This window comes from Conger conger, chromosome 1 (assembly GCF_963514075.1).
Source record: "Conger conger chromosome 1, fConCon1.1, whole genome shotgun sequence".
Classification (NCBI taxonomy): Eukaryota; Metazoa; Chordata; class Actinopteri; order Anguilliformes; family Congridae; genus Conger; species Conger conger.
In genome coordinates, this window is record NC_083760.1 from 27,872,114 (window position 1) to 27,899,246 (window position 27,133).

Sequence of the window (27,133 nt, forward strand, 5' to 3'; positions counted from 1 at the left end):
TTTTTTACGGAATTCTCAAATTTATTTGATGAAATGCTTCAATTTGCACATTTCTAATAAACATGACTTTTATCATTAAAAACAGTTTGATATGTTAACAATTAAAGATGAAATTTCAAGCTTTTTTTCCTTCTCCCTCTTTTACAAAGATTATATTACAAGCATTTATATATTTATATTTTTTCATTAGAACAGGAATCTCCAGATGAAACAATGAATCAGGTTTCCTATCAGAAAATCTAGAATTAACACAAGCTATTTCATGAAGCTTCTCACGAGTTGACCAGTTTGAAGAAGCTACAACCCTGGCCCTGATCACATCAACAATCTTGACCCATCTGTTGAATAAAAGTAAGCCTCCCTATTTTTAAAAAACGGCAACATTTACTTCAGCTCATTTAACTTCTACCTCTGGTGAATAAAAGACCTGCCTTGGGAGGGCTTTGTAGTGATCTGTCATTACTGGTCAGGCAAAAAAAATCATTGATTTCATCCAGGTCACTGTTTGCATACATTCTTTTAAAAACACATAGTGAGCATTTTTCTTTTGAGCGCCATTGCTCAGATCATGTCTCCTATGTTATAAATCAGTGCTTGGAAAATAAAATCAAAATTAAAACAAAATTTTAAAAAAATTAACAGAAACAGAAGAGAACTTACAGGTAAGATGTACAGGCAAGGCAAATATAGTGCAACGAGACAGTGTTGCAGCTCCAGTGGAGCTTACGAGTGCCTGTAACACCTGGCTCCAATGGCAACCACACTGGTCGAGGGGGGTCGAGGGGGGTGGGGGGTGCCAGAGTGAGTTGAGTAGTGTGGTACCAGGGGAGGAAGGAAGGCAGTTTGCCATGTCTACACCTGACGGCTGCTGCTACAAGACAACGGCACTGCATTAGCCTTGTCATCATGCCGGCAAGGTGGTTGGGGACCCTGATTCACATATATACATATATGTACTGTACATACACAACTGTTGCTCTCATTATACATTTACTGCATTCCTACCCTCGCTCCCATTTTAAACCAATGAAATGTATGCTAGGACCCCACTGCTGTGTCTGGGGGGGGCAGAGAGAGAGAGTTGGGGGATAGGGTTGTCTCATGATTTTGAAAGAGAATGTCAGGTACAGAGGGAGTTCTCCTGAAAGAGAAATGATGCGAACAGACCGCTCTGGGCGCCGGGGACCCGGGAGCCAGGTGTCACACACGCACGTGTACGCTCACGAGCCCCGACTGGTGGTCCAGGCTCGGCGTTCGAAACGCGTGCCAGAGCACGGATTCAACCTGAGGCTCCTGTGGCGGATTGAGACCGCACAGCGCACACAGACCGTAACACAACCGCTAAACAACCATCTCGGATATTAGGCTACTTCCTTTATACAACGAAAAAAAATCTAACAAAAATTAAAGCGTTTTACATCCGATGAAAGAAAAAAAAAACCCATTTGATTTTAGGTTACCACTGAAGACAAGTGCAAAAAGAAGTCTGCGGGAATGTCACAATAATAATAATGTCTTGCAGCTTCAAGGGACGAGAAACGAAGATAACGTCCAAAACGAGACCTGTATAAAAACCATATTCATTACAGGCTACAAGTATCCAACACAGGATAAACCACATTACACACAATCACAAATGCAGTCTTTTCATTCCAGTAAAGTTGCATAAATCAAGCAAAAATAAAAAGGAAATGAAAAAGAATCCACTGAAATAAATCTAAAATAGAAATTAAAAAAAGCAATCAAATTAGATTAGTCTCAGTGGGAAGCACATTGTTATTCAGTCCGTTTGCATTCCAAACTTCACAACGTAAAATATACGTCTGCACTACAAATTAGGAGCCAGGTAGTGTAGGGCAGTGGTTTCCAAACCTTCTTCGTCCCATGACCTCAAAAAAATGAATATATTATCCACAACCAATCTATTAAAATGTAGCCTGACAAGCACATTCATATATGTGATTCAATTTGGAATGTGAAAACGACCTCATGTACAGTAACGACGAAAGCTTCAGTGTTTCATTTGACCAGCGAGAATTTTAACGGAAAAAATTAGACAGCACCTATTTTCCCCCAGGTGTGTCTTGTGACACACAGCTTTGGAACCACTGGTGGAGAGTGTTTTTAGGCAGAGCAGGGCAAGCAAATAAATAATAGGCTATTTCACCACAGCAATGGTGGTGATCTGACAGTGTTTAAGACAGCAGTATCGAGAAGACCACTATTTTCATTAAGAGGAAACAAAATCACATTGTAAAGGATCCAGAGGCACCAAAACAAATGTTACAATAATTAAATAAACAAACAAAAAACAACAGCATGTGGATAAAAACAGATTGGACTTTTCCGACCTGCGAGGGCTTGACGTTTCCATGGTTTTGATTTCCACGGGGAACTAGCCTACGGCTCAGGTTAACGGTTTACCTGTTGGTGTAGCTACGTGAGGCATTCGTGAAAGCCAGGCAACGAGATGGAATCGCACGGCCCTAAAGAGAGGCTCTTCGTTCCCATTTCCACAGAACGTTTCCCTGTGTTGTGCAGCCCGCTAGTACGGTTTGGAAACCACTGTAAATCACACCTTTGCCACAATCAGAAATATCACAAATGTATTATAACTTCATACTTCAAAATCATTAAATATTTTACTCAGTTCCCTGAATAATTACTCGACTACTAGGCCTACTTCTGACTCATCATTTCGCTATGAACAATGGTAAGTCTAAAGTCATACGTTTTTACCCCCCACAATCATTTTAGCATTTGATTCTTCCTAAATTCCATTAAAACTCACAGTGTCACGTGTAAATGAACAAAACACAATTCAACAACACAATCAGAAATGTACTTAATTAATAACCATATATATATATATATTCATATTTCTTAACTTAAAACATTGCCAGTGTGTGCCCAGTTATATTTGAGAAACAAACCAAAAAAAAGAAAAAAAGAAACGAAAAACACAAAACAAACATTGCAGTCGTGAGGGTGTGAGGTTTTAAAACAAACTGTTAAGAGCTGAATTACATGGAAATAAAAACAACAAAAATCACTTTTTTTGCAGGGAAGAGCTCAGTTGGAGGATTTGCTTATAGCGCTGGCTGAACGTCGGAGTTTTCCGGAAACTCTGTTCTTTGTGGCACGCGGCATTGTGGGGGAGACCTGGTCGGCGGAGTCCGTTCCTACGGCAACGCTGAGCTCAGCACTCGTGCTGCCGCTGAGGGAACCTGGGGACAGGGGTGAATAGTGCAGTCAGGCGGTGACGCTCCCAAAAAAAAAAGAGCCTCCACGCCCTACTTTCCATTCCCACTCCACCCCCTTCCTCCCCCCCTGACACACACACACACACCATTCCCTCCCTAGGGCCTTAGCTGCATCTCTGTACCCCCGAGAGAACTCAACACTGTTGAACCCAAGGCATATTTAATGCACTGAAGACTCGCGTCGCATTGCAGGCAGCATAATCAGCGGGACCGCATATCGCGCCATGCATGTGCTGACACCGAAAAGCATATTTCATAAGCATTTGCAGTGTACAGCTGAAGCTGCTCGCATTCAATCTGTAAACAAACCAGTCATTAGTCACATGCCCCATCCCGAGCATACACTGAAGAAATGCTTAATTGGACATACCTAAAATGTTTACATCAATGTGTTACACCTATATTTTTTTTTTAGGTTTTTTCTTGATTTAAATGTTTTAGTTTCATCCAATGAACCAAAAATTGTTAATTTGAGAAAGCCTAATCAATATAGGCACAACAAAATGATGTAAGCATTTTAAGTCTATCAAATGAAGCATTTTTTCAAGTGACCCAATTCTTGAGAAACTTTTATTGTTAACGCGTTCCGACCGGACAAATTAAACCAGCATGCTTGGTGTAAAGCCCCTTTTATTTGAAGCAAATACACAATCAAAATGGAATGGAAAATTAACAAACCAATAGCATAAAAAATCCCTGGGAAGCAAAGATGCTGGGCTATTATTTTGCGACAATAGGGATGACAAGCTCTCCGGTTGGCATATGTACAAACAATGGCTTTAGCTACAGTATTTGCTGCCAGAGCGGTATGCAGACAAAAATGCACAATGTAGGTTTATCCTATGCTTAAAGGCAAGATGGAAAACAAAAAAATTACTTCAATGAGAACAGATGGGCATATTAATCTTTCATCAGAAAAATAAAGAATCAGGTTAAGGGTGCTCTATTAAGAAGTTGCATCCAATTGTCGGTCTACCTCAAAAAGAAGAAGAAGCACATATTGGGGTGCAAAACTGTAATATGTAGCAAAAAGCTCATCGCTCAGTTAGCCCAACATCTCTGAAGCACCCAGTACTCCCAAGCCTTTACACGGCCTTGAGATTAAACAAGTCCTCAGCATTGTCAAGATGGCATCTGGTTGCCTTATTTCCCTTAGTTTTTTTTCCACCCCTCTTTGAATCTTCTCAAGTTCCTCGAGCTAAAAGGAACGGCAGATGGCCAAAGAAACGTGCACTCTGCTGAGTGGACATCGGCACTGCTGACTTCCACTTGGGAGAGGCAGCGGGAGAGGGAGGGGAGGGGCGGTGCTAGTGTTTTTACTGGCTGAGATGCACAGGGCTTCTTCAGCCCTGGGCCAAGGGACCACCACAAGTATCCCTAGAGCACCTTCTGCAACTACTGTGCGCATTCCAGCATTTCAGCCTTTCCACACCTGCCCCACCCCATCTAAAGGCTGGTTTAGTTCGGCGATGTTTGATTGTTGCCAGCAGCAATTATCACGTTTGATGGTCGGTCACAACGGTTTTTGGTTTATATTAGAATGATGGACGATTTGATGTCCTCGCTATCATCGTTTGTACCGATCACCGAGACCAGCGATTGTCGACCAGTGATTATTGTGTTTGATGGTCGGTCACAACGATTTTCGATCTATACAAGAACGATGGATGATAGGACGTCCTAGCTATCATCATTGTGCCCATTGCTAAGACGTCAATTGTGTTGAACTTTGACCCCATCGCTGGCTCAATCTTCATGACAACCTTCTCATCTGTAATAATCTTTAGCGAAGTGTCATCACCTAGCTTCCATGTCTTGACTCCACTTTAGCGATGCATCTTAGTTTATACTGTTTATGAGCAACGACTTTCCAAATGAAAGTTGAGAGATAATGGAATGTTGGTGACAATGTAGTGATATCCATCGTCCCATCATATATCGCTTAACTATAAAGTTCCCTTTTGCTACGTAGTCCCACACATTCTGTGGTTTAACATAATTGGTGGGGGAGGTAGGGTAAGGAGGAGGGTCAGAGATGACTGGGGTGGGGAGGCAGAATAAGGAGGAGGGCCAGAGATGACTGGGGTGGGGAGGCAGGGTAAGGAGGAGGGCCAGAGATGACTGGTGGGAGAGGTAGGGTAAGGAGGAGGGCCAGAGATGACTGGGGTGGGGAGGCAGGGAAAGGAGGAGGGTCAGAAACGACTGGGGTAGGAGGGCAGGGTAAGAAGGAACGTCAGAGATGACTGGTGGGAGAGGCAGGGTAAGGAGGAGGGTTCAGAGATGATCGGGGTGGGGCAGGGTAAAAAGGAGGGTCAGAGATGACTGGCGGAGAGGCTGATGACATTAAATGGTCATACATTTTATCTTGAATTTTGCAACAGAGCACTTAATTTATCCACGGCGACTTAAAGTTGATGGATTCAATCCCTCCAGCCACACAGTTCTTCAATCCCCCCAGCCACTAGGCTGCCCCTAAAGGCGAGAGAGTAAAACAGCAGTGAGAAAGCTGATTTTCAGTCAGACCTTCCCCTCCATTTGAAGGCCTGAGTAAGAACACCTGTCTAGGATTCATACACGAACGCTGATGCCATGGAGCACTTCCAGAGCGTGCTCTACTCACTGCTGTTCACAGGTGGGCCGTCTTGTTTAAACAGCTCTTTTTTCAGGGGTGTGTATTCAGACTGCTGTACATACACCCCCCAGTCACAACACTTTCCATGGTGTAAAGCAGGGTCATGATTTCACAGCGTTAGGTTTGGTCCCAGGTGTCAGAACACCTCGATAAGCGTTTCCCTACAGATCTTACGGTGGAAAAAATGTTTTTGCAGCATTACGTCTCGTACAAATGATTTTTTCAACGAAGCTCAGACACAAAACAGATCATCACATTCAATTTCATGCGTTCCTCATGAATAAAACCAGCAAAAAACGTGTGAAACCCTTGGACAGAATTTTCCCCCGAATTTTGCGGCACGCTGAAGGTGAGTGTTTGTGCAGAACAGCAGGGGGCTGGGAAGTGTGCTGATATTTGGTCAGCCCTTCCCCTCTGTCATTTTTTCCGACCCCCTTTCTCCTCTCCTCTCCACCCCCCCCCCACCGCCCCCAGAGATGGCCCAGACAAACAAGCAGAGGAGGTCACACCTGGCTTATGGACGTGCCCACGCACCTCCAGGTTCCTGCAACTCGGCTTTCTTCCCTTTTGTCTCGCCCCCCCCCAGCTGTTCAACACCCCCCCCCCCACACACACACACACACACCCCACGCACACACAAAAAAGCTGAAACGGGGGGGGCACTTTTATTAAGCCAAGCCGACAGCGGAGAGCAAGGCAGCACGTGCCGCTCTTGGTCCGTGCCACTTGAAGACCGCCGAGCGCCATGCTTATAGAGCTCAGAGCAAAAAGAAAGAGGGAAAAGTAAAATGGACCGCTTTCCCATTGGCCGCCCCCCCCCCCCTTCTCTCCCGTTCCCCTCCCTCCACCATCTCCCCCGCAGCAACTCAGACAAAGCTTAAATGACAAAGACATTTTCCAGTACGGCAGGTGTTAGTGTCAGATTCTGCCCAAGGCGAAACAGGCACACATGGAGAAAAAAAAAAAAAAAAAAAACAGGAGCGGAGGGCAGAAAAAAAACAGTTGCTTTTGAGTTAAAGCTGAGACATGCACGAGCAAAGAGCTGCGATTAGTGACCCCCCCACCCCCCCCGCCCCACGCTCTGGTTTTTCATGCTGCTACTTAGTCAGGTGTTAATTATCCCCGTTTTTTGCCAGCCGTGCGCCAACCATAATCATCAGCCTGGCGAAAGAAAACCCCGCAACAGTACCATTGCCTTTTCGTATCAAAAAAAGCAGTGAGTAAGTAAAGGTTAGTCGTACAAAAGGTGGGGGAAAAAAACAGGAAATGAGCAAACTGGCAAAGGGGCGTGGCCTCAGTAGGCGCACAGGATTCCGGGCGGGGCTTACCTTCGTCAATTACCGTAATCGGACCTTTAACATATTTTAATCTAAAAGAAAAAGAAAAGAAAACACAAACAGGAAAATGTCACGTTGAGGCAGCACACACACTGTGGCACTGACACACTGAGTCCTGTGGGAGCTCAGGAGGGCCTTCGCCATCGAAGCACTAGCCGAACGGCTTGTGAGCATGTGCCAGGGTTAGTCAGCGTTACAACCAAGAGGGTTAAACCCTTTATTTTACAGCCCATTAATTACACAGTACTTACCAGGGAAATACCAGGTACTTATCAGGTAACTATTCTGATTTTCTAGGTAAGTACAATGAAACAGGCAGCAAAATGTACTTACATATCCTTACCTTTGGCACATACTGACTTTGTTTCATAGTACTTACCACTGAAATCAAAGTACTTACCTAATAATTACACAAGTAGCTGTGTACTTACCGCAGTAAGTACTATGTAAGTAACGGGCGGTAAAATAAAGTGTTACCCCGGCTTTCGATAGGTGCAGTGAAGTTAGGGATCTGGTGCCGAAAAATGAAAAGAAATGAGGGGTGTGAATTCTCTCTGATTTGGAATCAAATAGAAAAAATAACAAAAAAAAATAACAGACAGCCTACTTAGTAAGTTTCATGAACTTTGCCAAGACCAGTTATATGAAGTAGAATGATACAATTTATCAGTATTGAATTATCATGTTGTAAAAGGAAAGAGCTAGAGTGAGAATACCTGAATAATGCATAGTTATGTGGTAGAGCCAGCACCAGGCAGTTAAAGACAGGAGCTGATAATCAGTTAGCGAGGAGCAGAGTTAAATTGTGTGACTTTTTTTGATTAAGTGAAGGCATTGCAGCTAATTTCACGTTGACCTTTTGAAGCTACAGGTGCTGCAGTTAAAATCACATTTAAACAAAAGGCTTTTACTGTAATTGATGCAGCTACTGAACACTGACTACAAAACTCCTTATCTACATTTTGAAATGGGAAAAGAACGATCAAAGCAGTGGGTTTGTAGAGAATCTCAGGAGCTGTACAGAGGTGGAAGAGAGAGCTGGAAAAACATTGTATCCCAGACATGTGACTACACTCAGAAATAATGGTACAGTGGATGTACATTTTTGTACTTTAAAGAACACATTTCCTGAATGGTACAATCATGTTCTTCAGGTACAAATAAGTACCTTTAACAAGCAAAAAAAGGTACAAATGAATGATTAAACCCATAGCTAGGGGTTTTAAGCACCTACAGGGTACCACCCCAGTGACAAGCTTTCATACCTTTTTAAGAAATATTTATCTGAGAGCATACTGAAGACTGGACAGAGCACCCCTGATTGGCTCTTTTGTATCAAAGCCAAAAGCCAGCTCTGTGGGTAGCCTGTGGATGGGGGCGGAGCTCAGTGAGGGAGGGGGAAAGGGGAGGGGTGTAGCCTTGCGCCCTGAAATCAAATCTACAGTACAGTCGACGGGAGCTATCAGTCAAAGCCGTCGGTCGGCATTAAGTGGGTCGCTCCTCGGAGTTAAACGCAGATGGAAATGCGTGGCTCTGACACGGCTCATTCCCGAGTAATGCGGCCGAAACAAAGCTGTAAACGTACTGATGCGCTGGGCACGAAAGCAAAATTGTACAGTACATATGACAGAAAGGGAATGCAACAAGAAATCCAGTTGCAATTGAAAATAAGTGGGAGATTGAGGGGAGGGGCGGTGCCAGTGTTTGCCCAGCTAATACAAAACGTTTTCACAAAGTTGCTTCCATGTACTGCCAATGTTAGAACATTGACAAAACATTCCAGGAACATTGGGAGAACCTTTTGGTGTTATCTGGATACAGGCTGAAATCTACAGCCCTGGGGCAAGGAACCACCACAAGTATCCCTACAGCACCTTCTGCAGCTACAGTGTGCATATGTCTCCATAATCTCTAAGCAAATGCCGGCTTCTGTTGGTCTGTACCTACTCAACGGATAATTGCTTGGGGCTGTGGTTTTGACATCTCCTTTCATGCCACGGCTACTTTTAACGCTGACTAAAGAGCAGCAGGCAGACCCACGCTGGCGTATTCGGCCGGTAAGCTCCTAAATATCAGTCTGCAAATGGTGACTAACTGCCATTAAGCAGATGGTCGGTTTCTATCCCACAGAAATACAATGCCTTTCTTAGGCAGGTCTGACGTGGGCAACAAAACGTGACATTCCCGAAAAATTCCTTAGCAAAACACACGCATGCACACACACACACACATGCATGCACACACACACACACACACACACACGCATACCTTTTTCCCCAAGCACCAGTTACACGCAGCTCAGAACATTTATCTCACACCCTTATGTACATGCAACATTGTGGTGCCATATTGCAAACATAGTTTATTGCAAACACAGCTTTCCCTCAGTGAAACATAGTGTTTTGTTTGTTTGTTTGTTTGTGTACGTGTGTCTGTTGGTGTGTGTGTGTATGTATGTGTGTGCGTGCATATTGCATTTTGCTGGTATTGCTAACGGCCTGCTAAATGTTCAGGCAGTAAAAAGGAAAACACAGAGAGAAGGGAGGGGGGGGGGTGGGCTCTGTGGAGTGCTGGGTGTGGCTGTGACAGTCAGCGGGGCTGACCAGCATGCAGGGGGCTCCCCTTAACAGATGGCCAGCTCGTGACTCATGCTCTTTCAATCACAAATTCACTAATTTACTCACTCACACACATACTCCATCAGTCACTCACACAGTCACTGACTCACACACTCCATCAGTCACTCACACAGTCACTGACTCACACACTCCATCAGTCACTCATACAGTCACTGACTCACACACTCCATCAGTCACTCACACAGTCACTGACTCACACACTCCATCAGTCACTCACACAGTCACTGACTCACACACTCCATCAGTCACTCACACAGTCACTTACACACACACTCCATCAGTCACTCACACAGTCACTGACTCACACACTCCATCAGTCACTCACACAGTCACTGACTCACACACTCCATCAGTCACTCACACAGTCACTTACACACACACTCCATCAGTCACTCACACAATCACTGACTCACACACTCCATCAGTCACTCACACAGTCACTGACTCACACACTCCATCAGTCACTCACACAGTCACTGACTCACACACACTCCATCAGTCACTCACACAGTCACTGACTCACACACACAGTCACTGACTCAAACACACTCCATCAGTCACTCACACAGTCACTGACTTACTCACAGCCACTCACTCACACACACAGTCATTCGCTCACACTCACTCACTCAATCACAAAAAAACGACAGCAAAGACAGCAAAAAAAACATAAATAACAAAAAACAAATAGAATAAATCCTGTTTGAGCAGGCCAGACACTTTGAAGGCATGCGAGTAACTCGCACAGTGAGCCTCAGTTGGTTTACAGTCATGTGGTGAACACTGGTTACAGAATGCATGCGGGAGACCTGTGAAAGAACCAGGGGATATATCACCAAGCAGGATTACCAGCTGAGCTGAATAACTGCGCTGAGTAAAGCCCGGAATAGCTCTTTTTATTTCGGTCCATGTTCCGGATTTGGGAAGGGGTCCGGGGTTTACTCAGTGCAGTCATCCAACTAACTCAACCATCCTGCTTCTGGCATAGAGCAAGTTGGGGGTGTTTTTTTTGGGGGGTGGGGCAGGAGGAGGGACATGCCAAGTCAAGGAAACGGGCAAGAGGCTTACAATCGAATCTGGCCCAAGGATAGTCCGTCTCCCAAAACATCCCTGGCCAACGCCCGGACGCTGTTGTGAATGAAATGTTAGCGGACAATGAACGGGAAGCCGGAGACACAGAGGACAAAAACACGACACACACAGAACAAGACCCAAATCTCATCATGACACACCCATAGAGTTTCAACCGTCACACACCGTGTGAGGTAGTCTCCATCAGTCCCTTTGCCCTTTTAAGAAATGGATTACAGCGCATCCATTCCATTCATTACATTTATACTGAGATCTGCAACCAGAACAAAATTAGACATTAATTATAGCCTGGCTAGCCAATTGGAGCTGTATATTTGGTGTTTTTCCTGGCTTTAAAAAAGACTGGAGAAAGAGTGGTCCGCATTAAATTGTCAATGAAACACCACCCTTGAAGCTGATGTAAGTTGGCTTGTGTTGAGCAGGCTAAGCGGCTAGCTAACGCTTGGCCACTTACCCTAAGGTGTAAGTAATGTTTCGATATGTGTGCATCTCCCACCGTTTCCTGAAGTAAAAATTTGAAAAAAGTCAAGCAATCCAGCTCTGAAATCCGGCTATGCCAGTTTGACCAGTCCAAAAATGTAGCTGGTCTAGCTGGGTATGCGCAGGTCAACCAGCATAGCCAAGCTGGTCATAAAGCTGGTCTAGCTGCGTATGAGATGGTCAACCACAAGCTGGTTGCTTGTCTGAGCTGGTAGCCGGCCAAAACATAGCTTGAGGTGGTCTGAACCATGTCAAGGAGGAAGCTGGTCTGAACTGATCAACCAGCAACCTGCTGTTTCAAAACCGAGCTTGAGCTGTTTTTGTTTTCAGCAGGGATGACTCTCTCCTGTCTCTCTTGTATGAGCGCCCATGTTGATCCACAGCTCAGTCAGCCATATGAAGCCTAGACAGGCCCAGATACCCACCCGACAGAAAACAGAGAAAAGCTCTACAGACGGCAGTCAAGAAAAGGAACACGGTTAACAAACAATAGTCTTTTGTCGGTCACTTCACTTTGCCCTAACAAAGTCTGTGAATGGCACATAAATGGAAGAAAAAAAAATGGATTGAAGGCTTCCAGAAGCTTCTACTGTTACTGACTGGGCTTGTGGTGTGTTTCAGTGTAGCACGACATTTTAACTAGGAGAGCTAGGGGGCACAGTCATTTTCTATTGGCTGAAACAAACTGGAGAAAAATAATGTCAAAGATCAAATAAAGTGACTAGAGTGCATATAAAGGTGTGTGTGGGCGCACCCTCTGGCCGAGCTACATTTCTCTTTCTGGAGAATTCACTTTTTTATTGTTGTTGTAGTGTGCGTGTGTGTGTAGGAGTGTGTGCGTGCCTCCCTGCGATTGTGTGACAGCTGATTCCGAACCCACAGCGGACAAAAGCCCCAAGATCCGCCACACACAAGACGCGAACAATGCCCCGGCCTTAATGTTTGTAAATCTATTCACGCTCTCGCGGCCCAAGATAATAAAAACCTGTTCAAAATGAATTCCCAATGAACCCGGAGAGGGTGCTTACATTAAATCTTGATTATGTTATGAACAATTTTTTTTATGCAGGGCCAGCGCGCCTCGCTGTGAAACAAATCTGCCGTTTTGCCAACAACAAAAAAGAAAATGTTTATTCCCGTTCGGGGGAAAAAACCTCCAGCGCCACGGACAATCGGCACAAAGGTGGGCTATTCACCGCCGCGCCCGGTCTCCCTCCGCTGGGCCACAAAAGAATCGGTCTCGCGGTCCGGGCGCGTACAGAAACGATGCGCCGGAGAGAAAAGGAATGAATGCCGCAGCTCTTAGTAATTATGGGCTTCTCCGTGTCCCTGGGCTGTTTAGCATTCTGGTCGGTGAAAGGTCGCCGGAGGTCAGCACGGAGTCTCTCCACGCCTCTCTGGGAAATGGGGGGCGTAATTATGCTAATTATTATCACCCCCCCCCCCCTCTAGTGGTGCGACCGTCTGTTTATCTGCTCTGTCGTACATGGGCCGTGGCTAGAGGGGTGCACAGAAACGTAACGCGCACACGACATGTGGACATGCGTAGGCAAAAAAACAAAAAAGAACTACAATTTCAACACATTGAGATGCCAAATATTATTTCTTTTACTTGTTGGCCAAATTAGACAAAATATTGGCATTGCGGTAAGACAGTTTGACTCGTTTCAAGATTTTCCAATGGAATAAGAACATTTAAGTTTTCAAGCAAATGGTAATTTATGGTATCTTGTTACAAGATTAAGATTAAGACATTTTTTGCAGTGTACACATGCAAACACCCGTTTATACGCACACAAATACACACACTTGCATGTGCATTTACAAACACAGACATACAGAAAAATGCAAGCACACTTACACACTTTTACACAAGCACACGTAAATGCACGTAAATGACGTACATACACACTTGCACTTACACACACGTACAAACAGGAATGCGTGTAACATATCACTCATGCACAGGAACTCATTAGAAACACACGCACGTATATACACACGCACACACATCGTACCTACATACCGTGCACACCGTACACACCAGACACATGCGGACACACACACACAAAACATTCGCCTCTTATCTTGCAGCCAAGCAACCCACAGTATGTGTGGACTGTGGCCAGCAGTGTTAAACGGTGATGCATGTCTAACTTTATTTGCAGGTGATTAAATAGCGAAATTGAATTACTCTTTGGCGCTCCTATGAGTTTGATGTTGGATATTTGTTTGTTAGGGTTGTTTGCGGGCGAGTGGGATCAAACAGGTAAACAGCAGGCTGGAAAATGAGACAGCAGGGAACACCGGGCCACACACAGGTACCAGACCGACCGGAGAGACCTCAAGATCATTCTCCCCTTGTCAATCATTACCATATTATGATAATTCTTCACCATGGTAACCCTTTTACAGCTTATTCCAAAACATCTTCCTCTATCATAATTCATGGTTATAACCAGTTCAAATGTGTCTACCGGGATGTAAATATTAGATACAAGAAATGGTTAAAGACTTAGCATTGTGAAGCCTTAGTGTAGCCTCGGCACCATAAAGATAAAGACGGAGTGAGAAACGGAGCGGACTGGTCGAGCTCGGCCGCCAAAAAGCTTAAAAGAGTCGTCTTGAAAATGATTTTACGCGGTTTTACACTCTGAACTGCAAATGAGTAAAGAGAAGAGGCAGGAAAAAGCCAGATTGGGAAGCTCTTCATTGATACTCATTAGTGATTCGGTAGGCGGAGAGGAGGGTTTGAGAAAAGGTAAAGGTACGGCCCGACACCACAGACGGAGAATGGATGTACGGATGTAGCACCACAGAAAATGGAGCTGTAGTTAAGCGGAAGTTGTACGGGTGTAGAAGGGTAAAACTGTAATAACAGTAAGCCAGCAAGTTACTGTCAAATTTACAGTACATTTATTTTACAGTATAGACAAGCAGGCCAACTTACGACCAATATTACACCCTCAAGGTTTGTTAAAAAATAAAATGCGTGGAGAGGTATATGTACGTAGGATAGATAGGGGGGTGTATTTGGTGAAATAGGCAGGAAGGTGGAGGTGTGTATGGGTGAAGTATGGAGGATAGGTGGAGAGGTGTCTGTACGTAGGAGAGTAGAGGCGGTGATAAAGGCAGGAGGGAGGAGGTATGTGTGGGTGAAGTTTTGAGGAGTGTGGAAGGGTGGATGGGTGTAGCTGTGGGCTCACCTGTCCCGCTGAGAGCATAGTAGTTTGGGGAGGGGGAGAAGACCTGGGACGCGAAATCCTCGAAGGTCATGACCTCTCTGTGGTTCTGTACGATGGCCTCCAGGTACAGTGCCCGCTCCTCATAGCTGAACAGGAAGGGGTTAAGGAAACAGCCCAAACAAGACCGTACAGCACACTCAAAGCAACTGGATCACACAATCAAAACATATTAACACCATAGTGAGAAGAACACATCCAAAACATAAAAATATAATAACAATGAAAGTTTGTACATTTAGAATCCAACTATAAACCAAGCACAGAAATGTGAAAGACCTGCACAGTGACATAAAAATGGAAACAATCCAAAGGGAAATTATAGCAAAAAAGCACCTTATTCAAGAGGAGAGGTCATTAAAATCCAAAAGCAACACCAAAGCTTCCCCAAAGCTTCACCAAAGCTTCCCCAAAGCTTCACCAAAGCTTCACTCGTGTGTTTTCAGGCTTGAACTCACGGCGCCTCAGGGCTAAAGCGAAAGGGTCTGCCTTTCCTGAGGTGGGGGCTCGCTGGTTTGGACCCAGGTCTCATTAGGGGCCCCCCCTGCTTTTCCTGCTCGGCGATAGCCCGTTGCCAGGGAAGTCCACCCTGCGTCACCGCGGCAGCCGGCCGCAGGCGACAGCAGGCCGTCGGGCCCCACGGGCCGTCTGGCAAACAGGCGCGGCGATGCTTAGCTGGCGCGTGCCGGTGTTCGGGGGGGCGGGGGCTCGGGGCAGCCGTGACAAATTGTTGAAAGGGGCCCCTGTCTAAACTCGGGGCCTGATGACCACCTGAGACTGGGGGCCCGTGAGGGTGGAGGGGGCCCGGGGTGAAGTGGGGGCACATGGCAAGAGGCCCTTTTATTTAACCCACCCCCTTCATGCACTCAAATAGCGGCTAAGTCAGACGTGCTATGCGGTAAATATCTATAGTGTGAGCATCTGCTCTCTCCTGGCTTACCCTTGTTATTTTCACTTCGTGTTGTTTGCCAAAACACTTTCGCGAGGCGCCTTCGACGACGGTGTTGACTTATCGTCAATATCGGGATGTAGCCTTTCGCGCCGTGTTGTCAACACGTGGAATTGGCTTTTCTAGAACATTCAGTCGAGGATGAGACACTTGATATATTACACTCGGCAAAACCATACGCTTGGCCATACGGAGTGGCTTGCTGTCATCATTAACGTATAAAATAATAATAATAATAAAAACGTTATCTAACTTATATAAAAGTTTAAGGGCCTGATATACTAAGGCCATTAGCATAAACAAAACCTTTCAGTACAAGGAAAACCAATAACATCACCAATGATTGGTCATGTTATATGTTTCGCGCCAATCCGCTAAAAGGTTTTGAACATGCAAAAGGCCCTCAGTGTAGTTCAAACTGGAGGATTCTGGGTACCATAAGAAAGAAAGTGTAATTTGAACTGTGTGCGTTCATGGTCGATGGGAACGGCTAAAGTGTCTAGAGCCTGGGTCACTGTGACTGCCTCGTCATTCTTTCCCCCTCCCACTCCGGACCTTGGAAAAGGGGAAGCCAGAAAGAACATCCCGGGGCTTTGCTGCCATGGCGACGAGGGTCACGTCACAATAGCAGGTCACTTCCAGGGTACCGCGGGTATTAGTGACAGAGGGGGGGGGGGGGGAGGGAGAGAGAGAGGGAGAAAGAGAGAAACTGAGTGAGAGATAGAGAAGAAGAGAGACAGAGAGAGAATAACAGGCAGAAAGTGAGAGTGAGAGAGACTGAGAGAGAAACAGAGAGTAAAAGAGAAAGAGGGAGAGTGAGAGAGACAGAAGAAAAAAAAACGACGAGAGAGAGTGAGAAAGACAGAGGGCCCGAGACAAAGAATGAATAATAGACAGAAATAGAGAGAAAGACAGAATGAGAGACAGAAAGAGAGAAAGAGTGAAAGTGAGAAAGAGAGACACAGGGAGTTGTTGAGATGTTGTGGGCAAGAAACTGCCCCACCCCCAACCCCACCCCTCACAGGTAGTGGGTACAGCCTCTGAACATGACGTCATTTCGGCACGCTTAAGTTCCCCCCCCCATCAATCCTTGCCCCCGCTGCCCCCACCCCCACCCCCTCTCCCAAACCCAAACACAAAAGCCCAGGCCAGCGAGGGAAGGGGGCAGCAAACATAGGGGAGAACAGGCCGGATCCCGCTGGGTCAACACTGCCATATGGCCGCTCCATTATCTCCCATGCAGATGACTCCTGCGTGGCTGTTATTGAGATTCCTTCGACAAATATTGACTCCAGCTGGGGCATCCGGTGTCCTTCTGATAGCGCTCAACCCCCCCCGCGCCACCCTCCTCTCCTCCCTGGCTTAAAGTAGCCGCTACGATCCACTGACCTGTTGTACAGACGCAAGAACCAGTGGACCAGGCCCCGTGTTGTCAGTGTTCACTAACAGCGTCGCCCCGAGTTTCGGTGCTAGACATCAAACTCAGCCCTGTTGCGATTCTTCCATTCCAATTTGCTTTATTAACATGACGTATAGCCAACTGTCCAATTACTTTCGGTCCCCTAAAATGGGGGGGGGGGGGGACTATGTATAAAGGGATGTAATTCCTTTAGGGATTACCTGATGTGGATGTGAATACCCCTCAAATTCTACAGTTTAACCTCATATTCATCGTTTCGTTCTCCAATCCGATGTGCTGAAGTACAGAGCCAAAAATGCAAAAATGTACCACTGTCCAAATACTTATGGACTGCTCTGTATTGGCATATTCTCTCGCTCTCTCCTTTTCCTCCCCCATCTCAATTTTACATTGTTTGTATAGCACTTTTTGCAAAATAGTGCGCATAAGGTAGGAAATAAAACTCCCCAGTGTGGTCAAAAACCCTCAAGCCCTCCCATTCTCCCATTCTCGTCCCCTCCCCCATCTCTACGAGTCACCCCATCTATCAAATTTTAATTCAAAATGCTTCATTGGCATGACAAGATACAGCTTATGTTGCCAAAGCACAGAAAAAGAACATACACCATCGAACATATAGGTGGACATACATTTTACAGACGTACAGGCCTACCAAAATGGGCTTGCTTATTAATAATCTCTCTCTTTCCATCTCTCTTTCAATCTCAGTTTCTCTCTCAGTTTCTCTCTCACTCCCTCCTTCCCTCTCTCCCTCTTTTCACTGTGCAGCACAGGCTGTTCCTCTGGACGGTGGCTCAGGATTCGCGGTAAGGCTTGCAGACCCTGCCCGTTGGCGGTAATTCGCTGAAACGGCCCTGGAAATGGCAGGCCAGCAGCAGAGTTAGCGGGCGAAGGCGAGCCGCCCCGTATCGACCGTCCCCAACATCTGAGACCAGGGGCTGCAGCTGCCCGTGTAACCGGAATACCCATGATGCAATGAGCCTGCGAGACAGTGACAGAAGCCAGAAACGTATCCTTCCAAATCACAACTACCGGAAAGGCTATGGAGCGAGCAAAGCTTCTTTGGCCTCTGGCTATTACAGCAAAGAACTAGTTACTATAATTCCAAAAGGCAAAAAATCTCATTTCGGAAATTCACAAAACGAAAATTGTATTCCCACTACTTGCAAATGCAACTATTTTGTGTAATGTTAAAATGAGAAAAATCATACAGTCCCATACAGTAGATATTGGATATGTGGGGGATTTTTTGGGCAGTTGGGCAGGTGAAGGTTGGTATGTTGACATTCAACTTGGACGGCAGTCATCCCTGAAGCACATAACTGAAAGGAGTATCGCTTTACTGCTGAAATGCAGTCATGTTTCGGGGATTCCTAACACGCGCGTTAAAAGCAAGTTTCACATGGGGGTGAAATTTCGGCAGGGCGCGGTGAAGTCCAGCAAAAGGCAGACTTCAGTGTTGAGTCAGAAAGGGCCTTCCACACAAAAACAAAAAACAGCAACAACAACAAAAAAAACGAAACACCTGCTGCGGCCCAAACTGCTGCTATAATGAAAGAAATATGAAGAATTGTATTTCGCCGCAAAGAAAACACCCAGGTGCAATGTTCTTTCAAGGGAGATGGAAGACGATAACTGCCTGCCTTCCTGTCCTCTCCCGGAGACTCGCAAGGACAGCAGTGGTAGATGACGTCTCGCCCAGAGACGTTCGACAGAAATCCTAATCCAAAAAATGCAAAACCTGCATCTCCATCTCCTATGCTATAGAAAGTGAAAGCTGTTACACTGCAATGCCCTGGGACCGTGCCGGTGGGGGTGGGTCGGGACAGATCTGTTCAGTCCAGATGGTGAGGCAGGCAATGGGGTGCGGTGGGTTGGGGTGCTTAAGGGGGGACCGGGGGGTCAATCGTCCCAGAGGATGAAAGCCAAGGTCGGGATGTGGCCATGGCCGATGGCCGTGCTCCAGGGGGGATTGTGGGGAGAGGGGGAGGGGCGCTGCAGCCGCCCTCGTAGATCCAGTCACGAGGTGTGAGTTTGACGGATGTGCCACTCAACGAATCAGGAATAGGGGGCAATGTGGCTGAAGAACATGGACCCCCTCTCTCAGACCTAGTATTTGTTTCACATACTTTTTCTGTGCTCTATTGATCTTGTCTGGAGCATTTGAGCCGACATTGAGGAGAAGAGGGACATGGTTTACACTGGGGTCATTTCACTTGTTCCAAGGAAGCCTGGAGCCTAGTGGCTAAGGCTCTTCACTGTGACCTGGGAGGTTAGTCCTGGAAGCCCCAGTGTAGCTAGTGTAGCCTTAACCCTGCATTGCTCCAGGGGGGATTGGCCCCTGCTTAGTCTAATCAATGTAAGTCGCTTTGGATATAAGCCTCAGCTAAGTAACTGAGAGGTTATTCTCTGCTTTCAAAATGCAGCACAGCACACTCAATCTGCCTCCATCTCCTAACGAGGCTCTTCAGATTTTAAGGTTGCAATGTTAAGCAAACATAACTCCAAAAGGAACGCACCACCACACACACTGTCAAAGCCTGTTCAAGTACGTCATGCCAGAAAAAACATCCATCATTTATGGGTGAAACACTGTTAGTAATTGACTGAATGACTGAATGCTCCTCATTTCTGAAAACATGCAGGCATTCTCGGAGCCAGTTTTCCAAGAAATTCCAAGAAATTCCCTGGAAACTCCCATCCCGTATGTTCTCTTTAATTACGACCGCAAAACCGGCCGGTAAAGTGGATGGGCATTCGTGCCAAGGCTCGCCCATTTAACCTCAGAAACACCAGTGCTTGACCTCCCCGTTTGCCCTTCAACCCTGCCTGGAGAGGAGCCTGGGAGAGGGCCGAGGTCCCGGAGACTCGCTGGAGGAGGGCAACCGACCGCCAGCGGGCCGGTATGCGAGCTACGCTAGGAGCGCTAGCTGGGTTGTGGCGCGGAACATTCCGGGAGCACCTTACTTCCTCTTGAGTGGGAAAATGAACCCCCCCCTCCCCCTCCCCGCATCCTGAAACCTCATTAAGAACCCTGTAAACATCTAATTAATTTCAGCGGCTTAACGAGGTGCCAAACGCCTCCGCGGCGGAGGGGGAGTGTGGGCGGAGCCTGAATTCCGCTCTGTTTTCCAGCGGGCGGGAGTCCGCACTTCCAGCGGTTTGGTTTAAAACCCCTCGGAGGTAGGGTTGAAAACGTTTTCTCAAAAAATCTAATCTACTTTCGAGGAAATGTGCTAGCATGAGCCGCATAGGTTTCGATAACCACAAAATTAATTTGAGTAATGTGTACGAACTGGTCAAGGTAGCTAAAACCTCTCAACTAAAACGTTTCCAAAACATTTAGAAACTAAACCTGCTTGTGTGTACGTAGCCCCATCCTGCAGGACGACTGAAACAATGAGTAGGGCGGCCCTTATGTTTCATTAGGCGGCCATTACGTTTCATTGGGCGGGAGCTTCGTTAAGCGATGTCGAGGTGATTCAACTCGATGACTTTCGGTTAGAACTGCTCTTCAGCCGTTTTTTGCCATTTATGGATTTGATCCTTTTAACTTATTGAAGAATTTATGCACTTATAAGTCGCTTTGGATTGAAAGCATCTGCTAAATGACTAAGAATGTAGGTGAAGTGTAAAATTTGGCGGTACGGGATGGAGTTTCGAAGATACCCTGGCCAGCTCGGTGAAAGTGAGAGTTTACGTTGGGCAGGCGGGTGGGGGTCCGGTGTTGAAGGGCTGGGCGGCTGACGCAGAGCGGGGACGGCAGGTGTTGATTGGTGGGGACCTGTTTACGGGCGGGTCGCGAGAGGGGACCTGTTGTGAGCGGGCGCGGGCCGAGGCGTGAAACTCGAGACGGCGTGAGGCCCGGCGGGAGGTGTGAGGTGATTACGGGAACGAGAGAATAGGTTGGGGGGAAAGAGGGAGAGAGGGATACAGGGAGAGAGGGAGGGTGGGAGAGAGAGGGGGAGAGGGGGAGAGAAAGAGACAGAGGGAAAGATTGAGGGAGGAAGAGAAGACTGAGGCCTTGTATACACTACCACAAAAACCCCTTCCGAAAACAGTTTTGGCTCCTTAAGACTGCCACACTATCAGGGGCTTCAAAAGCGTTTTAGTTTAAAACCTCTCAGAGGTTATTCAAAAGATCAAATCTGCTGTCAAGAAAACATGCTACCTGGACCGCATATGGTGATCAAGGTTAGTTTCAAACGTTTCCGAAAGCTAGCATGCACGTAGCCTAATCCTGCAGGATGACTGAAACAATGCACAGGGCGGCCATTACGTTTCATCGCCTCTGCGTCACGGCCCCGGGGACGCGTAAGCACTACGGAGGAGAGCTTATCTGAGAGGAAACCAAAACCGACACAACACTCACCATATGCGTTATTAACAACACTGTAACTCAATAATAATTTTCCTTCCTCCTTTGCCAGTAATAAACGCTTGGTTCCTTTACATATAAGCATGCTTTGGCAATACAGGCATTGGAGCAATTAAGCCAGTAAAAACATTTTCTAAAGAGAGAAAGCGGAAAGGGGGAGGGAGGATACGAGAGAAAAAGAGGGAGAGGGGAAGAGAAAGAGAGAGAGAGAGAGAGACAGATTGAGAGAGAGAGCCTCAGCATGACCCAGTCCTCCCAGGTGGATTGCGGTGTGCCGGGTTTCACAGAACGCGCTCTTCTTCTTCTCTTTTTTCCCCGCTTTAACAAGTGGTCTAATTAAGTGCGCTGCAGAGACCAGGGAACCCGAGAGCGAAGGACAGGTTAATTGAACCTTCAGGGGATGTTCTCCCTCTCTCTCCTTCTCACTCCAACCCCCCCCCCCCCCATAACACTCCCCACTATCTATCTCAGCATTAGCACGGCTGAACACATCCCCGAACGCCGCCCCCCCCTCTCCTTTTCCCACCCCGCAGGGAGTGAGGAGTTATGACTGTGACATCACTCACAGCGAGCAGGGCAGCTCAAATTAACGGCAAGACATGGCGGAGCTGTCTTGCCTGCTGCCAATGCAGCGGTATTTATGAAGAGGCTGGTCAAAGCCTCCCCTGCCCTCTTCCTGTGGTCTTTATGTATCCATCACACCCGTCACCTCTCCCAACAGACCAATAACCTCCTAATCTTACAGTAAAACGGCTGCTCTGCTCTACCGAGAAATGTGTAAAAGCTAACACACAGTCGGAAAAAATGAAGAGATCGACCATATTTTGTGAAGAACAATCGTGGTTACTCCATAAAATATTACTTGTTGAACCCTTAAGTGAAGTCATCGTTACTGGTGAGTATCTGCAAATGACAAATTCACAACATTTTTGTTTGAGATTATAATCAAATGTGGTCAATGATTAATGAAAGAATATCAAGTTATATTATACAGACAGATACCCATAAACTGGGTTGTCAAATTTTGATGTGCTGTAGCATACCTGTAATTGTGAATTTGACAACATTTCAGTTAGAGGGTTAGAGGGATGTAGCTTAAGAAATTTGGCCCAATCCTGACGTTGGGTAGGTTTGTATTATCCTCAGAAGGACTTGTGACTCTAAATATCATTGTTTAAATTAGGATTACACAGAAAGACTATAATGATAAAAATAATTCAGTTTTTCGTGGCTTTGTTGTTAGTTTTTTGGCGGGCCGGGGGGGACTACCTGTTAAAGACGGTTCATTGTGCATTAATGTTTTGCTTTTTTTAGATTAAAGGTCAATAGTGGGGGTTTTTTGTTGTTGTTTTGGGTGGGGGGAGGGGGGTTACCTGTTGTGACTTCAAAGACGGTTTGTTGTGTATTAAATAAGCCTGCCCGTGTATCCGGGGACGATCACCCAAGCGGGCCTATATGTGACGGAAGACAATGGGGAGTGTAATGAACAGGCCGAGATTAGAAACACATTATGGAAAGTTACAATGAGATTAAACACAAAGGGTCGAGTCCCCGGCCTTACGGCTGCGAGGGGCGTGCTATTCGGGCGCTTTTACTTTGAAGGTTTCCTTTGTGCGCCTCGTCGGCCTGTTTAAGATAAAAGCTGGCAGATCCTGCCAGAACAATGGCTGGGCTTCGTCCGCGGTGAATATGCGGGCCCGAATTAGCCCGGCGAGCGGTGTATTTCAATGACCCGTAACCTAGCTCCAGAGAGAGAGAGAGAGAGAGAGAGGGAGAGAGAGTGAAGGAGAGAGAAAGAGAGGGAGTGAGAGAGAGAAAGAGAGAGAAAGAGGGAGTGAGGGAGAGAGAGAAAGAGAGAGGGAGAGGGAGAGAGAGACTTTTAAAACCAGTCTTAATCACTCTGCAGCGATCCAAAAAATGAGCCATAACCAAGAAATAGAAACAAACTAGAAAATTTCAAACATTCAACTCAAAATTATTCCCCACTACTGCAATACAGGGAAAGAGACAGAAAGAGAGGGAGAAAGGGAAAGAGATAGAAAGAGAGGGAGGGAGAGACAGAAAGAGAGGAGGGAAAGAGACAGAGAGAGGGAGGGAGGGAGAGAGGGAGGGAGAGAGAAAGCTCTCTGAAGACTGGAGAGAGAAGCCTACAGAGGCCTCCCAGGTGTATTACTGTGCGTGTGCTGGCAGCTGGGTTTTTCCAAAAGCATTTTCTCCTGCTTTAACAAGCGAGACATGGAAGTCTGGCTTCTTACTCGCTTTTTGGGAGAGCACTCTGTCACGAACGCTGCGTCTGTAGCGTCTTCACAGTACGTCAATCCCAGGCCACCTTTCTGTGCTGTGTCATACCTCCAAACACACCACCTCTGCTTATGTTCAAGATCCACCCAACACAGTAAAAGGTTTGGTGGTACATCAACTCTCAGAGTACAATTGAATTAATGCCGGCTATTTTACTGTCAAATTCTAGATTCAAGAAAAGACTTCACAGATGGTTGTACACTAAGATAAATTATTGCCCCCTCTAAAAATTGCAAGGTACAACCCACCTCCTTATCAAAATGCCGTTTATCGAGTAAATTGACTATCGTAATTAAATGACGAGAATTTAGCAGAAAGAAAAAGGAAACATTTCACTGGTCTGACAATAAGGGTTGTTTGGGAGCTGCAAACACAATCGCAGAATCAGGGCTGGTCCCCAGCATCACAAACAATCTCTACCCCGAGATCCTCCACACCGCTTAGGGTGAGCGGTGAGGGACCAGACAAGGCCCCTCGGGTGTCCGTTGCCACGGCTGCAGGAGGCACAAAGGCGCGGCCTCAAGCCTCATTCTTTCACTCTCTCATTCTCTCACTCACTCAGAGTGAGCATATACTGACAAAACAGTATATAGGGAAGTTTGTTATTTATTATTGCTTAAAGGAAATTTACATAGACAGTATATGGTCTTTAATTTGTTATTTATTTATTGATAACTGGCTAAAGGAAATTTCCATAAACCGTATATGATCTTTATTTTGTTATTTAGTATTGACTAAAAGAAATTCCCATAAACCGTATATTTGTTTTAGGGCCGCTTGCCGTCCTGTGGTTTTGAGGCGTGTGGTGACGCCCAGTGCTGTCGAAGATGCGCGTAGCTTCCTCTCTCCTGGGAACAGTTGTTTTATCCGCCTTGGTCCTCTCCTCCATTAAAAGCAGGAGTTCCGTCATTTTGCCGCTCTGAATTTTCCACGTTTGGAAAATAAGACTCTGCCACCAGCTCCGGAACCTTCCGCATGGGAGCAGCAGGGCCGTTGTCACGGCGGCAGACTGCGCATGGGGGGGGGGCGTAATCTGCAGCAGAGGCGTTCAAGAAAGCTGCCGTTCTCCCTTTCCCTCTCTCATTCTCCCTCTTTTTTATTCTCTCTCTCGCGCGCAGTCTCACAGGGACGTCTCTGGCTTCAAATGACCGAAACCAAATTTCAAACACACGCGGCTAGCAAAAACACAATGTTCTGCGGGATGGACTTGAGTACCTAAACGACCCTCTGTCACAGGCGACCTCACAGCCCCCCCCCGACTTTACCAGGAAACAGCTACCGCTGAGGCGGGCGGAAAAAAAAACTACGGTGTCCTGGTGAAGATGCGTGCCCCTGTCGCCAGATTTCAGAGGCCAGACAAGAACTGCTTCCGCCCAGATGAGGGTGTCCCTGGCAGCCGGTTTGACCCCGATTGCCAGACTGCTGCGTCTCCTTTTAAAGGCCCGCATGCATCAGCGTCCTCTTCCTGGTATTACTATCTAAAACCCCAACAAAACATTTGCTAAGAGCAGTGGTGTAGGTTTTTTTTTAAGTCCCTAACCCTGCCCACAGAGCCAGATTCCCCCTATGCCTCCTACGGTCAGCTCTCTGTGTTAACTGGGACTTGGGAAGTCGTTTTTCGAACAGCCATTTAGACCCTAAAATATGCATACTTCCATCAAAATAGCAATTGTTGTTGAATTGTATGACTGGATGGAACACAAATAAAAAGCTCCATGATGACGTCAAAAACATGAAGAATATGCACGCAGGTCTTTATAATGGTGGTTACTCACACTACTTTCTAAGCTCTCCACATCTTTCGACTGATAAAACAGCCAACAAGAACTGGACAACAAAGTCATGTTGGGATACTCTGGTTCTTAGGGGTCGGAGTGGGGACCAAAGGAAAGGAAAGGTGCTGGACAAATGAAATATTTTTTTAGTTTTTTTATTATTATTATTATTATTATTATTATTATTATTATATTGCTGTTGTTTTAAATATTGTTACTCAGGGCTCTACAGTCCCATTTTACTAGCATTTGCACCTGAAATGATGCGCTTACTTTTATTGTTATTATAATAATAATACAAATACTAGTACTAAATACTAATAATAATAATACGGCGTCAATGTGATGATTTAATGTGTATAATTCCCACTTACAGTTCCCAGCACATACAACTGAAAATAAAAAGACATTAATGAGACAACTGATGCTAGACAAACTGTTGAGTGAGGTAATATAACATCCACTCCCCGCACTAGGCAAATGTCACAGCTGGGGTACGACAGTGAGACACGCAAAAAAACATACCCCTTCAACACCTACCTGCGCAAAACAAACCACGGCGACCACGGCAGAGCGACACGGGTGTCCATCCCACTGCGGAGAGAGACTCCCGCGTTGTAATTGGCAGGGGGAAAAAAGGCTTGACGGCCAGGGCCCTAGTTTAACCCGACGATAACATGCAGTGTTCTACAGAGTGGTAATTAAACTTTAAAGGGGCGGGGGTTGGGGGGGGATATTTTAATGATGCTTGTGGCATGTGCTGAGGAATGAGCACGATTTGTTAGCGGGATACGCGGGCCCCGCCCCTCCCCGGCCCTTTCGCGCCTCCGTTTAGAGCCAGAATTCTCCCGTTTTCCAGCCGGGCGGAAAGCTCGCCCCGCAAATTGAACGTCGACACTTCGTGGCCCCGCAACGGGGAGGTATTTATCAAGCGCGTTAATGATGTGTGTGTTAAAAAAACACACCGTGGCGGTAAAGAGGGGGGGGGGGGGGGAGGTGAGGTCACGAGGGGGGTGGGGGGAAGGGTATTCTGCATTACAGCCTCTTCCCCTGATCAAAGCCCCTGCTAGACACAATCAAAGAGCGTCATTAATATTTCACCGTAATTAAGGACGTGACCCAACCTCTTGTCCTACAAATACGATAAATATGTAGAGGCGACATCGCCGGGCCATCTGTCATCTCCGAGGTGCTATATATTTTTGTTAATTCTACAGGAGGTATGATTTACGGGTCTCTGCTAATAACCTCATGCCTAAAAATACGACAAAACGGGCCTGACTGGTGACTGGCGACACTCTTGGGGAAGAGAACTCGGAAGACGAGAGCCAGCGTCCCTCGCGCCTTTCGAGGGGGGTCTTCGCCCGCTTCTGGAAAGGAGGGCCAAGTACGGAGGTAGACCACCACGCGTCCTCTCACGGCAGCCGCCCTCTTCAGCGGTGGGGAGGGGGGGGGGGGGGGGGTTGGTATGGCCAAAAAGAGGATGAAAAAGAAAAATAAGAAGGGAAGAAAATAAGACTTCTGCGTCGGTGACGGCCCTCTTAATCCTCGCCCCGAGCGAGGCTGTGCAGTCAAGCGGACTATTACACGGCAACAATTAGGAGCCAGGGCCAAGCACCTGGTCC

At 46.5% G+C, this 27,133-nt stretch overlaps 1 protein-coding gene across 5 annotated transcripts in view; it reads right to left on the reverse strand.

Moving 5' to 3' along the window:
- ralgapa2 (Ral GTPase activating protein catalytic subunit alpha 2) overlaps positions 1 to 27,133 on the reverse strand; it is a 177,199-nt gene continuing 150,066 nt past the window's right edge. For 4 of the 5 annotated variants that reach the window (XM_061233565.1, XM_061233536.1, XM_061233549.1 and 1 more), the window contains 2 exons: positions 14,650 to 14,774; positions 1 to 3,227 (listed from right to left, as the gene is read on the reverse strand). In XM_061233565.1, coding sequence (XP_061089549.1) covers positions 3,073 to 3,227; positions 14,650 to 14,774 — 280 coding nt within the window. In that variant the 3' untranslated portion in view covers positions 1 to 3,072. Of the gene's footprint in view, positions 3,228 to 7,223; positions 7,265 to 14,649; positions 14,775 to 27,133 lie in introns of all 5 variants that reach the window. The other variant, XM_061233542.1, reaches the window with a different exon arrangement.